This window comes from Bos grunniens, chromosome 1, assembly GCF_055505025.1.
Source record: "Bos grunniens cultivar Pamir isolate PY7600 chromosome 1, Bosgru_T2T1.0, whole genome shotgun sequence".
Taxonomy (NCBI): Eukaryota; Metazoa; Chordata; class Mammalia; order Artiodactyla; family Bovidae; genus Bos; species Bos grunniens.
This window is the reverse complement of record NC_141165.1, coordinates 42,579,683-42,596,070: the sequence shown is the minus strand read 5'-3', so window position 1 is coordinate 42,596,070 and position 16,388 is coordinate 42,579,683. Positions and strand designations below refer to the sequence as shown.

Sequence of the window (16,388 nt, the reverse complement as noted above, 5' to 3'; positions counted from 1 at the left end):
CTCTGGACTGTGGTGACTGAAAATAGACTATGAACTTGAAGGTGAAGCACTTTAAGGAGGTCAGCAGACCATTTTTGTAGATATATTTTTAGCTGTACGTACTCGGCTTTATACATCTTCGTCCTACACAGTGGCTAACATGGTACAAAGCATCAAAAAGTTGAATACTTGCTTATTATTTGAACTTCGATATTCAACAGAATGTCCAAAAGAGCAATTATATACATATATATTATATATATATTATATTTGTATATATTTATTTGTATATATTTGTATATATATATATTTGTATATTATATTATATAATTTTTCAGATTCTTTTCTATTATAGGTTATTACAAGACATTGATGCTTACTCCTTGGAAGGAAAGTTATGACCAACCTAGATAGCATATTCAAAAGCAGAGACATTACTTTGCCATCAAAGGTCTGTCTAGTTAAGGCTACGGTTTTTCCAGTAGTCATGTATGGATGTGAGAGTTGGACTATAAAGAAAGCTGAGTGCCTAAGAATTGATGCTTTCGAACTGTGGTGTTGGAGAAGGCTTGTGAGAGTCCCTTGGACAGCAAGGAGATCCAACCAGTCAATCCTAATGGAGATCAGTCCTGGGTGTTCATTGGAAGGACTGATGTTGAAGCTGAAACTCCAATACTTTGGCCACCTGATGCGAAGAGCTGACTCATTGGAAAAGACTCTGATGCTGGGAAAGATTGAGGGCAGGAAGAGAAGGGGAAGACAGAGGATGAAATGGTTGGATGGCATCACTGACTCAACGGACATGAGTTTGGGTAAACTCCGGGAGTTGGTAATGGACAGGGAGGCCTGGCATGTTGCAGTCCATGGGGTCGCAAAGAGTCGGACATGACTGAGCGACTGAAGACATTGAATATAGTTCCTATGCTATAAAGGCAGTCCTTGTTATCTATTTTATATATAATAATGCATATCCATTAATCCCAAACTCCCGGTTTCTCCCTTCTCCCCTTTTCCTCTTTGGTAACCATAAGTGTGTTTTCCCTGTCTGTGAGTCTATTTCTGTTTTGTAAAAAAAGTGCCAGTCCAGGTTCGATGCACAATACTGGATGCTTGGGGCTGGTGCACTGGGAAGACCCAGAGGGATGGTAAGGGGAGGGAGGAGGGAGGAGGGTTCAGGATGGGGAACACATGTATACCTGTGACGGATCCATTTCGATATTTGGCAAAACTAATACAATATTGTAAAGTTTAAAAATAAAATAAAAAAAAAGTTCATTTGTGTCATTTGTCTTAGATTTCACATATAAGAGATATTATATGATATTTGTATTTCTTTGAAAAGAGCAATTTTAAATGCACTCAATCCCACAGCAAGAATTTCTAAGAGACCTACCCTCAAACTCATGATGTAAATTTCTAGAATCACAAAGCCTCCATGGCATGAAATAAAACAGAAATTTTAATATATCTATTAATAAAAACATAATAATAACAACAAAATAACATGCAGAGTGGCAAAACCTTAGCAGCCTCAAGTATTATAGACCTACAATTTATTAAGTGTGTATTGTAGGCTTTGCATATTTTATTTCACTTAATTCTCCTAAATATCTTAGGAGATACAAATTATTACAGACATTTTATAGTTGACAAAAACTCAACCAAGACAGTTGAAGTAACTTGCCCAAGATACAGAAGTAGTAAATGGCAGAGGTAGCTTCAAACCTAAGGTATTTTGACTGCAAAGCCAATGCTCTTACACACAGTGGACATTTGCTATTTTGTTGTTAACTGCTCAACACCGAGGGAATAGTATTAAGAGTTAAGCTGTCAAAGTTTACAGAGTTTCAATTATACTATCTTTAACTGCAAATAACCATGTCTAGATGTAGGCTAAATTCTGCTTTAGTCTTCTCTTTGGGAATTTCAAATGAAATCTAGAGAAGAAAACAACATTTTACAAAAGAGAATGCATGTAACAAAATGAATAACTAAGATTCTTTGTGTTGATTTAAAATGAGTTTTGAAAAACAATCTCTCATGCCCTATTCCATAACTCCATGCCACCTTTTTTTGTAGAGTAGTGTCATTTTTTAACTTTTTTGACCAGGTCCTCGGTAAGAAATTAAATGTCCAGTGTGACCTGGGATACAAGTACATGTTGCATATGTGAGCATGTGCGTGTGTGTGTCTGAAATTGAAATCACAAAGCCTTACTCACTTCCTATAGATCTATTAGGTGAAAGAGTACCTATCATAACCCACTATACTCATTTTTGACCCATCACTGGGTCAAGATCCACAGTTTGGAGAGCCCTGGGAGGTGGGAAGAATATGTTAATAGGAGTGAGAAGCCTGAGTTTTTGCAAGTTCCACCTCTAACCATGAAAATTTTACTCTCAGGCGGTGACCGGGTGGGATCATTCCCAAAAAACTCCTGTTTCAATCTATCATTAAGGGGTCTCCACCTTCACACAGGTGATCTCCCCTCATCCGGCAAGCAGGAAAGGCATTTTCCCTCTCAGTGAAGTACTGACTGCTCCACATGCCTCCCACCTCCCCACCCCCACCCCTCCTTACCCATGTCCATCTCTAAGGGACTTCACTGCTGTCAGCTGCTCAGCCCAGGGGCCTGACTCCATCCACAGCTGTCATTTGGATCATCAGTCCTAGAAACCAGGCTGGCTGGAGATGTTAGTCCCCATGGTCTACCCCAAAGCCACATAACCTTGCAGGGTTAAAGCAAGTAAGCACAGTATTAATATTTACATGAATTTCTAGTGACATATGTTGTCTTAAATGGCCCATCCATCAGACTTCTAAACCACAACAGATCTACTTTGAATTTAGGACATGATTTTTACATTTAGAAACAGAAACTGGGACCATATTTGGGGGCAAAATTTTAAACCTCCTGAAAAGAAAATATAAACTTTCCAGTTCATCAAAGAGAGAAATTAAACACAGTATATTTACTTGTGGAGAGATAAGGTTCTCTGACTGCAATCCCGAAGTGTTTTTGAAAATCGCAGGGTGCCCAGAGCTTTATGGCAAATTCTTCCTAAATCAGAAAGATAATTATCTGTATAATTTTTATCTATGCACTAAACAAAATGCACAAACATATGTACACAGCCACAAAACTTTACCAAAGCTGATGTTAATAAGTGAGGATTTCTGAGTGGTGAAGTCTAGACAGTAGACTTCCAATAAGGAGTAGACAGCCAATTAAGGAGTTAAAACTGAGTGACAATATCGTAGGGGCTGCAAGAGATCTGCATTTTTCTATCCACAGGATTTTGTGATAGGGGACTTGTCTCAGCAGACAACCAAAAAAATCCAATGAGGAACCAATTGTGTACTTACCTTCTCCACTAAAGAAAATAAAAGTAATGCTTTAAGCACGTGTCCATTCCACGTACAGCTTTTCACTGCATAGCTACACACACACACACACACACACACTCTTGGAAGAAGCAGGCAGTGTAGGCTAATAGATAAATAGAAACCACAAAGGATTATTAGAATGACTACCTCCATGGATTAAAAATTACAGGAGGCATTACATTAGATTACAGCTGACATTTTAAACACAGAACACTAGTATGAGAAATATGATTAAGATAGTATTTCATATTTTCTTCAAAGAATTAAGTCAAGTTCCTGTTAATAATTAAATAATAAATAATGATGATCTTATCAATTATCTTGTACCAGCATTCTTTTTTTAACACTTCACTTTTTACAGTCCAGGCTGCATGTTAAGAGATGCCTATACTAATTCAACACATCCTATAGTATTTGCCAGCCAACGCAGTGGGCTTCCCTGGTGGCTCACCAGTTAAGAATTCACCTGCAATGCAGGAGCTGCAGGAGACACGGGTTCAATCCCTGGATAGGGAAGATCCCCTGGAGAAGGGCAAGGCAACCAACTCTAGTATTCTTGCCTGGAGAATCCCATGGACAGAGGAGCCTGGCGGGCTACAGTCTAAAGGGTCACACAGAATGAGACATGACTAAAGTGACTTAGTATGCGCACATGTAACAGTACAGGTCAAAATTTGAGAAAAGTTGCAAGTATTAATACTATAATAACATAGAAGCCATCAGACCACATTTCATAGTTTTATTGAGACTTTTTCGGTTTTCATTGTCTATGGTAGGTATAATTCTAATGACCACGATTATACCAAAGCTCTGCTATTATTATCAACAGCAGATACAAAGTTGGCTGCCATGCTGTGAACACACACACACACACTCCAAGTTGTACACTCCTGCATGCAAACTTATAGGAAATGTACATTCCTTGTAAAACACAATTATGCACAATTAGTCTGGAATCTGTTAAGCTACCATTGATATAGATAAACCTGAGAAAGCACAAAATGTCAAGTAACACTGTTTCCATACCAGTCATTCAATGGCACTATTCATCACAAAGAAATCTAGTTCAATTACCTATATTAAAATCACAGATATTATAAAAATAAACATTTTTGCAAAAGCACTAACACATACTAGAGTTCAAATTCACAATTTTTGATATGTAATATATATTCCCCTTCATGTTAATTTGTAATGATGTGTATAATATAATGTACAACAGAATTAAAAAAAAAAAAACTGTAACAGGATTCAGCAGCCAAATAATATATAGATATTATTGTAAAACTTGTAATTAAAGTTATCAAATGAACAGAAAAAACATTAAAATTACTAGCAATGTTGAACCTGCTGGTAGTGTGTTACTTAGAAACTTCATCTCTAAGAAATTAAGATTATGCTATTTCACCTTAAGAAGAAACACAACATAAAAACTGAAGCAGAATTGAGCAGAGTAATTGATTACACCAGCTGTCTCTTTCTCTGTCCATCTCCCTTAAGTATTTCCTTAAATGCTAATATTGTATCTATAATGCCCATCTCACCAGACTTCTAAAACATAAGTGATGTCGATTGAGTTTAGGACAAACCTTTTGCAACTAGAAATGGGAAGCTCTGACTGTATTTGTGGATACAATTCCAAACATATTGAAAAGACAATATAAATACTTCTATAATAGTATATAAAATGTAGACAATACAGACTCAGTTTGGCTAAGATATTCTGTATTTACTATTGATCCTAATGAAAGTTTGACACCAAACTGTGTCTATGTAGGAAGAACCCTAAATAAAAAGATAAATGTGCAAAAGCATTTCTAGAGAAAATGAATCACTTGTATCACAAAACAGATTTTCATATTTTAGATAAAAAAATCTGAAAACTTAAAACATTTCAAGATACTGATATTTGAAAAGCATCACAATATACAGTCACTCATTTTTATGCAGAATACATTATGTAAAATACACCAATGTGACATATTAATATTATACATTGTAATAAATATAATTTACATCAGTATGTTGGAACTTTCAAGAAAGTTTTTCAATCTGTACAATGGAAGGACTGTGAGCTTCATCAATAAATACTATTATGATAGTTACAATTTGACCAGCAAAGTTAAAGCTTTACTATATCTCTAACTAGTTACACACCTTTATTGTCATGAGTCCAATTCCAGCTGCTGTAAGCACTGACATCTCTGATATCCACAGGCAGTATAGTGCACTGCCCTGAGACAGAAAACTTAAAGGTCATATCCATTTCACAATTGGTGAACTTTGTACGAGTTTTTTTAGCCAAGGACTGGCATTCAGCAGTCCTGGAAAATACTGTAGCAGATTTCATGCACCTCTGGCTGCCGATAGTTCTCTACTACATCCCCTAAGGCCCCAACAGATGGATATCATCCAGCCCTTTTAATCCACGGAGAGGGGCTTGACAGGGTCAAGAAGTCCCACAGCTGGCCAGTGGGCAATATCGCCATTTTAACTCCAAATTCTACTCTCATGCCATATCTCTCCTGGGTCTGTGTGTTTAGCATTTCAATCCAAACACACACACTGATGTTCAATGGGTCAAAGTTGCCAACTGATGAGCCATAAAACACTTTGGCATTCAGTTTTGTAGTGTGAAGTTTAGTTAATTGCTACATTCCTTAATTTTAGCTTTTCTTTTTATCAAAATGCCAGCAGATTTCTGCCTTTACTGGTAAAATACCCAATCTTTATCATAAGTCATGAATCAGACCTTCAGCCAATAGGTCACTGCTTTATCTTGACCCTCGGTATGTTTTCATCATTAGCAGACTCATCCCAGAGACCACTTCGTGCCTGGAAGGGGTTAGAGAGATCATTCTTGTCACTATTAGGCAGGCAACTGCATGTCATCATTGTCCACTACGTGATGTATGACGTTAAGAAAGAAACTCTGTGGAAATAGCATGTCAAGGAGTAAAAGGGCATTTCTCATCCCTGTTTACCTCCACACTGGAGCCACCCTCCAAAAGAAAGTTCCCTGGAAGCTGAATCAATGTACCTAACATATACTGTAAACCAGGCTGGGCATCTTCAGACCTAAAAGGAAGAACACTACAGTAAATAAAGGTGAAGGAATATTATAGAAATGTGTATCATGAGCCTTCAAGTTCAAGGATGGTACAGGCTTTGATATTTCCACTCTGGCCAATTTAGTGGTATTAATCATGTCTCACTGCACATGATATTTGACAGGGGTAACACATTCATGACATAGCTTAGTCTTTTTCTTTTAGGATTTCACAACAGACAACACTGCAGGATCCTAATCAAATGAGAACCTAGTTAACACTTCTCTTTCCTCAAAATGAGGTGTAGGTAGGACATCTGAAAGGTTTCCACTTGATTTGGTTTCTATAATCCTGTGTCTTAACACTGAACATGGGAAAAAGTCACACTCTTTAGGGTGGTTAAACACAGCTTTTCAGCTTTTATTCATTGGTCTTAGTAGTCAGAGAAAGTCTAAGAAACTGAAGGGCTCACAAATCTGAAATCCATCCAGACGCTGCAAGAACTGAAGCCCAGCTCTGACTTTCTTATCGCCAGGTCCCACAGGGCACTAAGGTTCTTACCTTGGACGCAGCCCCAAATTGCTCTACATATAAAGCACTTTCAAACAAGCTTCCCCACCATCAGTTGCAGACTCTGATGCTGGTTTGTTGGCGTGTCTTCACCATGAGAAATTCCTTTGATATCAGATTGATTTATTTGGTGTTGTAAGTGATCACCTCACTCATTATTCTACATATATCAAATTTGACCGTTTTGATATATGTAGAATAATATATATCTAATATATAACCTATACCAAATTTGGCTGTTTCAAGGGCTAGAAATGCAGCAATTCAGTATTCACTAAAAATCATTATGAAAGTTATTGAAGTATTTTATAGATTTGTCATTACTGCCTGACAGAGGTAAAATATAAAACACTGTCCAGTAGTATTCGCTTAAACTATTATTAGTTTGATTAGTAGTTTCTACACCTCACTTTGTAGTGCTGTGGTACTTCAAGTATTTAAATTTAATTCTTCATATTTCCCTTTCCCATATGTTTGGAGTTTTCCCTTCAAAAATGAGGATGTAAGACCCAGCAAAGCATTATAGCACCTCATTCTACCAACACAACACATGCAAATTCTGCCTTCTTGTTACACTGCATTCCGTGTTTTCCACCATTTGGAAGAAGTCAAAAAAGAGAGAGAGAGCTTTTACACCATAATTAATTTAAACTAAAACCCTTATTCTAAAAATGTCATCTCCCCCATCTTGGTCCCTCATACATTTGAGAATATGCTTGCAGGCTATGCATTATGGATGACTGTCAACCACTCTCCCTCCTGCCGACGTCCCTCAACTTGCTAATAGCTATTCAACTTTGATCTGTAATTTCTCTGTGATTTTTAACATTGTTTTTACAGATGGAAGTGAGCATTTGTACTGGAACACAAACATAATCCTTGGGCACTGCAGAGCAGTGGTGCAAGTAAAAGCTCTCTGTCACAGGAACTCTAACAGAGTTTGTGGTGTTTACAAGGAAAGTACATGCACTTAGATTATTTTGAAGGCATTTTACCTGTAAGATAATATACAGATGATTCCATCCACAAACATTTAGCACCCAACACAGAGTAAGCAGTTTTCTAGAAACAATTGTGAGATAATCCCTTTGGAGACTTGTAAATTCATTGACTTGATTTTTCTATTCAATTCTCCAGAAAAATTCAGCCAGCTACCACCTATGCGTATAGGATCAAAAAAAGACACCCAGCAGCAATCTGTTCATCTGCTTCTGAATGGACTGACTTTAGTATTTTGGTGTATGTCTCTAATCTAAGAATGTAAAGTTTCAATTTGTTCCTACCTCAGATTATTAAAGACAATAAACACTAGACAAATCACAAACTCAGGTTTCAGGTGGTCAGTTTTCTTGGAGAAAATATTAATATCCAAATAGCTTCAGTACTCATGTACACTTTAAAGAGAAGAGTTTGCAAATTTTAAAGGCAGAAGAGAAAGTAAATATTTAAGGAGGGCAGTATAATTTTATGTTACATACTTCTGGTTAGAAAGAAGGAAGCCCTGGAGCGAAGGAAGTTAGACCAGAAGTCTAACTTCTGGTTAGAAAGCAAATCCGAACAAGCTAAGTGTGGGTGTAGGCATTTCCACTTCTATTTTATTTGTAAATTCACTGCTTTCTTGGCTTGAATTTTCTCTAAACTTACTAGAAACTGAAAGGGGAAAAAAGCGCTTGGCTCTATGAAGCATCCTACCATGTTACAAAGTGGGTGTTTGGGGATTCCTGCATCTTCACAAGCTTGTATCTCCATTCTGCTTGAACTCTGATAAAATATTGAGTGTCATGTCTTCACTCTTGGACTGCAAGTTTGCCTCACTTCTTCTGGAAGCCTTCCTGGTGGCTCGGGAGAGTCTCCTTCTGAAAGTATCTCCTGCCAAGAAATAGAGAATGGGGTCCACACAACTGTTGAGACTTGCTAGACCTCTTGTCACCTGATAAGTGGCATACACCCTATCATTGAAAGCACACATTTCTGGGGTCTGAAAATCCAGCCGGGCCCTCAAATTCATTGTTTTCATCACGTGGAAAGGGATGTAAGACACAGCAAAAACAGTCAGTACAATAATCACCAGGTAAATGGATTTCCTCCTCAGAGGCGAATTGTCCAGGTCTTTGTAAATCAGAGCTCTCACAATTAATCCGTAACAGCCCAAAATCAGCACCAAAGGGACACAGAACATGGCCACGGTCGTGCACATACTATAGATGAAATAACTTCGCAGGTACTCGTCTGAGGTGGTGTCATAGCAGGTGATGGTTTTGTTTTTCCGGATCCCGGTGCCAGAGTAGAAGAGGATGGGGGAGATGCCCACCACCACGATGAGCCACACCAGCACGCTAATATAGACCGCGTTCTTCTTCTTGAGCCTACCCAGGGACTTGAGCGGGTACACCACGCCGCTGTACCGGTGCGCGCTAATGCAGGTCAAGAATAAGATGCTGCCATAGAGGTTCACGTGGAAGATGAACCTCTGCAGCTTGCACATGGCATCCCCGAAGATCCAGTCGGTCTTATTGAAGTAGTAGAAGATGAGCGCCGGCAGAGTCAGCACGTACAAGAAGTCGGCCAGGGCCAAGTTGAACATGTACACGGAGATGCCGCTCCACGGCTTCATGTGGAAGACGAACATCCAGATGGCCACGCTGTTGCCCAGGAAGCCGATAATGAACACCAAGATGTAGACAGCTGGCAGGTAGTAGAACTGGAAGCCTGTCTTGGTCAGCGCGCATTTGAACGGGCTGGCGACGGCGGCGGTGGAAGTCACTGTGCTGTTTCCCCAGGGCGAACCAGGGTCGGCAAGGAAGGCAGTGTCCGTCCCGTTGGGGACCGCCGGCCACAGCACCTCGGTCATTCTCTCCTCCCCGACTTAGGCGGCAGCTCCAAGGGACAAGCGGCGGCAGGAGGGCGGCGGCGGCGGCGAGGGGCGCAGCGAGCATCGGAAAGGCTGGCGAGCAGACGGGAGCGGGAGCCGGGGATCCCTGCGGGAGGGGGCGCGCGGGGGCTCGCCCACGCCAGCTCCGGCCCCGCGTTCGCCGTGGGCCATGAAATCCGCCCTGAGCGGCGACCGAACCCGGCTGGCCGGTGGACCAGCAACTTCCCCGTCCGGCCGGCAACGCCGAGGTTACACAACGGGGCGCTCAGGACACCCGAGTAGACAACTTTCCGACTGCGCTTTCCCTAGGGACCGAGGGTTCGCGCTGGAGAGCGCGCCGGGGGCCTCAGTGAGGTTGAGCCAAATTCGCTGCGCTGCGCTCCGGCGTGGGGAGGGCGCGCCCCAGCCTCCTTCCCCCGAAGATCAACTTCGTTTGGGCATCTTCCTTCTCCCTACCTTGCAAGCCAGCAGCTCGGGTCTAGGGCCCGCGCCCCGCTGCCCTCAGCTTCTGGGGGCCATCGGAGCGCGCGTGGCCGCAGACTCGTGCGCTTCTGGATCGCGTCCGGCTCGCAGTCTGGGTGATCTCGCAGGCTTTTCTAGAGACCTGCTCCGTTTGGAGTGCAGCGGCCGGAGGGCGAGCCAGGCTCCCTGCGAGGGTGGGCGGAGTTTGGGCGCCGGGCGAGTCCGCGCGCAGCTGGGAGGAGAGGGGTGTGCCTCCGTGAAGCCCGCCCGGCTGCCTGCCCGCGCTCTCCAGGGTGTTCGCTCCGGGCCGGAGACGTCTTCGGGGAGAACTGGTCTTCGCCGTGGGCCGGCGCGTTCAGCTTCTGTCCCGGAGCCACTGCCGGAGTCGGCGGAGGACGCGGGGCGCACTCGGTCAGGGTCAGGGCTAGGGCTGGCTGCCGAGAAGCGATTGGCCCGCCAGCGTTCCTCCGCTCTTCCGCCGGCTATCTTCGGCAAAGTGAAGTTGCTGACACACAGGAAACCCCTCTGACCGCTCAGAGCCTTCTGCCTAACACCCTGGAGCCGACCGAAGGAGACTGAAGTCTCCAGGGCCTTCAAGAACCACGCCAGGTGTTTGCATGTTTCAGGCAGCCTGCAGTCCCCAGCGGGGAACGCCCTGGCATTGCAGCGCTCCGCGCTTTAATGAGACCGGATTCCTGGCGCTTGCAGAAACCTGCTACTCGCAGAAAGATTTCAAAGGCGGGAGGGAGGGTGTGGAGGGAGATGGGGAGCATCTCTTTCTGTCCTTCAAGTCTCCCTTTCCCTTTTTATTTTCGTATTGTTTTTCTTAATTAAGGAAATGCTAATGAATCGACGTCATTGTTAACATCAGCGTGAACATTTCTAAAAGGGCTTTGTAAAAATATTATTAGTTGAACCTTGACGTTGCTTCAGCACAATTTAACTTGTTACCTACCACCTACCTGCCGACTACGCAGGGTCCCCAAATCTTCCTGTTCAGTACGTTTAATTAAAGAACAAAGGCTGCAATAAAGAATAATTAAAAACATATAGTTCGGGAAATAACGACTATTAAATACAACCTTACATAGATACATGTGAAGACATATGGGCTTCCCTGGTGGCTCAGGTGGTAAAGAATCTGCCTGCAATGCGGAAGACCATGGTTTGATCCCTGGGTCAGAAGATCACCTGGATAAGTGAACGGTGACCCACTCCAGTATTCTTGCGGGTAGAATTACGTAGACAGAGGAGCCTGATGGGCTGCATACAATCCATGGGGTCGCAAAAAGTTAGACAAGACTGAGTGACTAACACACACACACACACGCACAAAGACAATTTTAACTCCAAAGTGATTAAGGTGTGGTTGGGGGTTTTATTACCAGTCCTGTTTCTTTAGGTTAAAGCGATTAGTCATAAGTATCTCTGGTAAGTACTCTAAAATACTAGTTGAGGCTTCCTTAAATACACTTAGTCAAAAACTGGTTTTCCTGGCTTCAATGTATCAAATTTTATAGCAGTGTACTTCAGAATTGTAACTAAATGTGATTGGAAAATAAATAAATTACTAATTATTAAGGGACTTATGGGCCTTCCCTGGTGCCTCGATAAACAATCTGCCTGCAATATGGGAGACCTGGGTTCGATCCCTGGGTTGTGAATATCCCCTGGAGGAAGGCATGGCAACCCACTCCAGTATTTTTGCCTGAAGAATCCCAATGGACAGAGGAGTCTGGCGGGCTACATTCCATATGGTTGCAGAGTCAGACATGACTGAGCAACTAAGCACAGGACAGCACAGCAGGAGGACATATTTGGGCTTCCCACGTGGCTCTAGTGGTAAAGAACCTGCCCATCAATGCAGGAGACGTGAGTTCTGGGTTTGATCCTTGGGTGGAGAAGATCCCCTAGAGGAGGGCATGGTAACCCACACCAGTATTCTTGCCTAGAGAATCCCATGGACAGAGGAGCCGGGCTGGATACAGTCCATAGGGTCACATGGAGTCAGCCACGACTGAAGTGACTCAGCGCTCATGCATGCAAGGGACATATCTAAATGGGCCCACACAGGGATGGAACCTAGCAATCTTTGACAATTTGCTAATTAACAATATGCTTTATCAGAAATAGTCTTTTTCTTCAAAGGCTTCTCTCTTTGAAGAAAAAATCATCCAAAAAGAAAATATCTGTAAAATACATACCATAAAGATTTCTTTCTGGTCCCAGATGTTGCAGGATAATGTACTCCTAAAAAAATACTCCTGGCTTTGGTATCACATAGGGAAATTCCCAACAAGGACCAGACAGTCCTTTTGAGGGACACATGTAGAAAAGACCATAAACAAACACATGGCATTGTGAACAACTTATTGTTTTGAGTTGTGGTCAATAAAACAGCATGAAAACAAATGATACAACTAAAGTCAGTAACCCAAGGGCACAGATGATGCCTCTTGATGAAAGTGAAAGAGGAGAGTGAAAAAGTTGGCTTAAAGCTCACCATTCAGAAAACTAAGATCATGGCATCTGGTCCCATCACTTCATGGCAAATAGATGGGGAGACAGTGTCAGACTTTATTTTGGGGGGCTCCAAAATCACTGCAGATGGTGATTGCAGCCATGAAATTAAAAGACGCTTACTCCTTAGAAGGAAAGTTATGACCAACCTAGATAGCATATTCAAAAGCAGAGACATTACTTTGCCAACAAAGGTCCATCTAGTCAAGCTATAGTTTTTCCAGTGGTCATGACTGGATATGAAAGTTGGACTGTGAAAAAAGCTGAGCGCTGAAGAATTGATGCATTTGAGCTGTGGTGTTGGAGAAGACTCTTGAGAGTCCATTGGACTGCAAGGAGATGCAATCAGTCCGTTCTAAAGGAGATCAGTCCTGGGTGTTCATTGGAAGGAATGATGCTAAAGCTGAAACTCCAGTACTTTGGCCACCTCATGCGAAGAGTTGACTCATTGGAAAAGACTCTGATGCTGGGAGGGATTGGGGGCAGGAGGAGAAGGGGACGACAGAGGATGAGATGGCTGGATGGCATCACCGACTCGACGGACATGAGTTTGAGTGAACTCTGGGAGTTGGTGATGGACAGGGAGGCCTGGCGTGCTGCGATTCATGGGGTCGCAAAGAGTCCGACACGACTGAGCGACTGAAACGAACTGAACTGACACAATATCCTTTCTGTGTTGGTGCTTGTATTTAAGACTGTAAATCTCATCAGCTTTTGCACAGTTAATGTCTCTATTAGACTCTTTAGAAAAGTATCTTTTATGGTTAATAAAATGTAAAGACTGCACCTGCTATTATGCTAGCTTTCATTCTTACATATTTTCACAGGGAACCTGTTTTAATGAATTTATGTTGAGAAGTTTTAAATCAAATTCTATGTCAGGATTTTACATTAATGTCCAATAGGTGGTTAGATTTGTTCAATGTTAAAATAGGTATTCTAGTAACCTCCTCATCAGTTAAATTACTAATTTAAAGTATAACATGTTTTTTATTAAGAGAAACTAACTTATAGAGAAGTTTGGCTGAGAATAGACAACTGTTAAGGCCTTTTGTTGTACAGAATGCTGTGCTTTAATAAATAATGATGTTGTAATAGAAAAAAAAACAAAAAAGAAAACAAGTCTGAATTGAAATGAATGCTATAGGCCTCAGTTTTCTCATCTGTGAAATAAGGGAGTTGACTTTGATTTTTTTTTCCATTCATATATGATTCTAGAATTATGAGCCTTAACATCAGACATTTTTGTATTGTTTTATTAGGATAATACTAACTAGGATGGATTTTCTATTCAGAGAGAGGGAAGCAGAGGAAAGCATTAACAGTTCCACTGGTATTTAATAGGTCCTAACTCCTGGCTCTTGAGCATTTTTTATTTGCAACAAAAGCAATATATAACCCCATTCAGAAGCCTGTTGCAAAGCATTAATTCATAATGTGAATGTTTGGAAATGTACACTTAAATCTAAGTAACATTATGTACTCTCAGAAAACTTGACACTTGATTAGGAATTTGGAGAAGATAGTTGTCCTAAATGCACCACAGGCTTTTTACAATAATGTAACAAGGTTAAATTTGTAAACACGGCTTTTGTATTCCACATATTTCACTACAGATTTATGATATATTTAAGTTATATTTTTAATCAAAATTGTGTCTTTGAGGAATAATATATGTATTCAGCTATGATAACTTTCTATTTGTAATACATTGGACTATATTTAATAAATAAAACATAAAATACCATCTAAAACTCAATAACATGTCAGCATTTACTGATGCTTAAATATCAATTATAAATGCCTTAAAAGTATGAAAAGACTATTTCATATCTTTAAGTGATTATCTCAAATATTTTGTATTAATTTTTTATTTGATTAATAATGCAAGTGCCTGACTTTAGGAGATTAACGATTTAGTTGGAAATGCAAAGAACATACTGAGATGACCATAATAACATATAACAATAGCAATAATAAATAACTCTTTCCTGTATCCTCAGCACTATGCACACTGCTGAGTCCTTTAATCCTTAACATGTTAGTTGCTCAGTCATGTCTGACTCTATGCAACCCCATGGACTGTAGCCTGCCAGGCTCCTCTGTCCGTGGGATTTTCCAGACAAGAATACTGGAGTGACTGCCATTCCCTTCTCCAGGGGATCTTCTCGACCCAGGGATTGAACCCAGGTCTCCTGCATTGCAGGTGGACTCTTTACCATCTGAGCCACCATCAATACAGTCCTTAACATATCCTATGGTAAATGATAATCGTATCCTTATTTATGAGTTGTGAAACGAAGGCACAGAGAAGTTAAGTAACTCATTCATAGTCACACAGTAGAAACTGAGATTTAAACTTAAGCCATATCCCTAAAGCTCATACATATAACCACTATTCTATGATAAAATACACATTCATACAGGGCAATGATAGGAAAATTAACTGTTAGTGGCCACTACTAAAAAAGATTGAGTACAGAAATGTTTTTCCCAGAAGTCTTCTATCAAAGAGAGAACATTTTTAGCCAGATCTTGAAGATACTGATAGTCAAAAGAGTATTTCAGAAGCTTCCCAAATGTTCTGCTCTACTCAAGCTTTTTAAAAATAGCCAACAATTTATATATAATTTGCAAAGGACAGACAATTTTAGGGAAGTCAGATCTGTTCAGTTTCAGATTCATAAACAAAAAGGCTACCCTTCTTGCCTTTACAAAAATTCTAGTAACTATCTTCAGGAAGGCTCTTCTTTCTCTTTTTTTTTAAAATTTGGTTGCATGACATAGCATGTAGGATCTTAAATCCCCAACTAGGAATTGAATTCAGGCTGGTGAAAGTGCAGAGTCCTAATCACTGGACAACCAAGGAATTCTCTCGCTTTTTATAAAAGTCACAAAAAAGTCAACAATTATTGAGGTTGAAAAGATTACTGAAAAAATTTGAATCAAGAGCTATAAGCGAACTTCTGAGAAACATAAAATGTAAAGGATGGCAGTGTGAGAGAAGGGAGAGCCAATGTGTGGGCCAACTGTTAGGATTTTGCAGGTGAGAGAGAATGAGACCAGGATTTGGGAGATAATGGGATCCTTTGAGAAAACCTTCCAAGTATAATAACTAAGATGTGATAACTTCTGAGATACAAGTTAAGAAAGTGAGGTGACTCTTGTTTTCCCTAAAAAGAATACAGGAGAAAGAAAGCAACAAGATGCCCAAGGAATTCACAGCTGATGTCCTCCAGTGAAGTAGAGAGGTGAGAGGGCTAAGGTGGAGCACAAGCGGAAAAAGCACGCAGAGAAAGGGTAAAAGGTGGTCCCGGTACAGCAGGGGCCCAGCTGCTTCAAAAATGATACACTTGTCATGGATCCAATCAGTAGGCTTCTGAAATTGATTTCATTAAGAATCACATCAGGGGTAAGGACAAAGAATAGGAGACAGCCTGGTTGCTCCAGGGTTAGATAAATAAAAGGAGAGGAGAGTGAGGGACCAGGCAGAGGAAAGGGAGAGGGGAAGGAAGAGAGAGGAAGGAGAGGGAAGTGCAGGAGGGGAA

The 16,388-nt window shown here is 41.0% G+C and overlaps 1 protein-coding gene across 2 annotated transcripts; it reads right to left on the bottom strand.

Moving 5' to 3' along the window:
• Positions 1-4,091: 4,091 nt before the first annotated feature.
• P2RY1 (purinergic receptor P2Y1) lies at positions 4,092-9,837 on the bottom strand. 2 transcript variants are annotated; one of them, XM_086391271.1, is made up of 2 exons: positions 8,679-9,837; positions 4,092-6,444 (listed from the first exon to the last, which is right to left on the bottom strand). In XM_086391271.1, the coding sequence occupies exon 1, from the start codon at positions 9,835-9,837 to the stop codon at positions 8,716-8,718; it is 1,122 nt and encodes a 373-aa protein (XP_086247397.1). In that variant the 3' UTR covers positions 4,092-6,444; positions 8,679-8,715. The 2 variants fall into 2 exon arrangements, with proteins under 2 accessions (XP_086247397.1, XP_086247403.1); XM_086391277.1 differs by having other exon boundaries at positions 4,092-6,201.
• Between the last annotated feature and the right edge of the window lie 6,551 nt (positions 9,838-16,388).

What these genes read in the sequence shown, in the direction of transcription:
- P2RY1 (XM_086391271.1), bottom strand. Translation starts at nt 9,837, where the DNA reads ATGACCGAGGTGCTGTGGCCGGCGGTCCCCAACGGGACGGACACTGCC.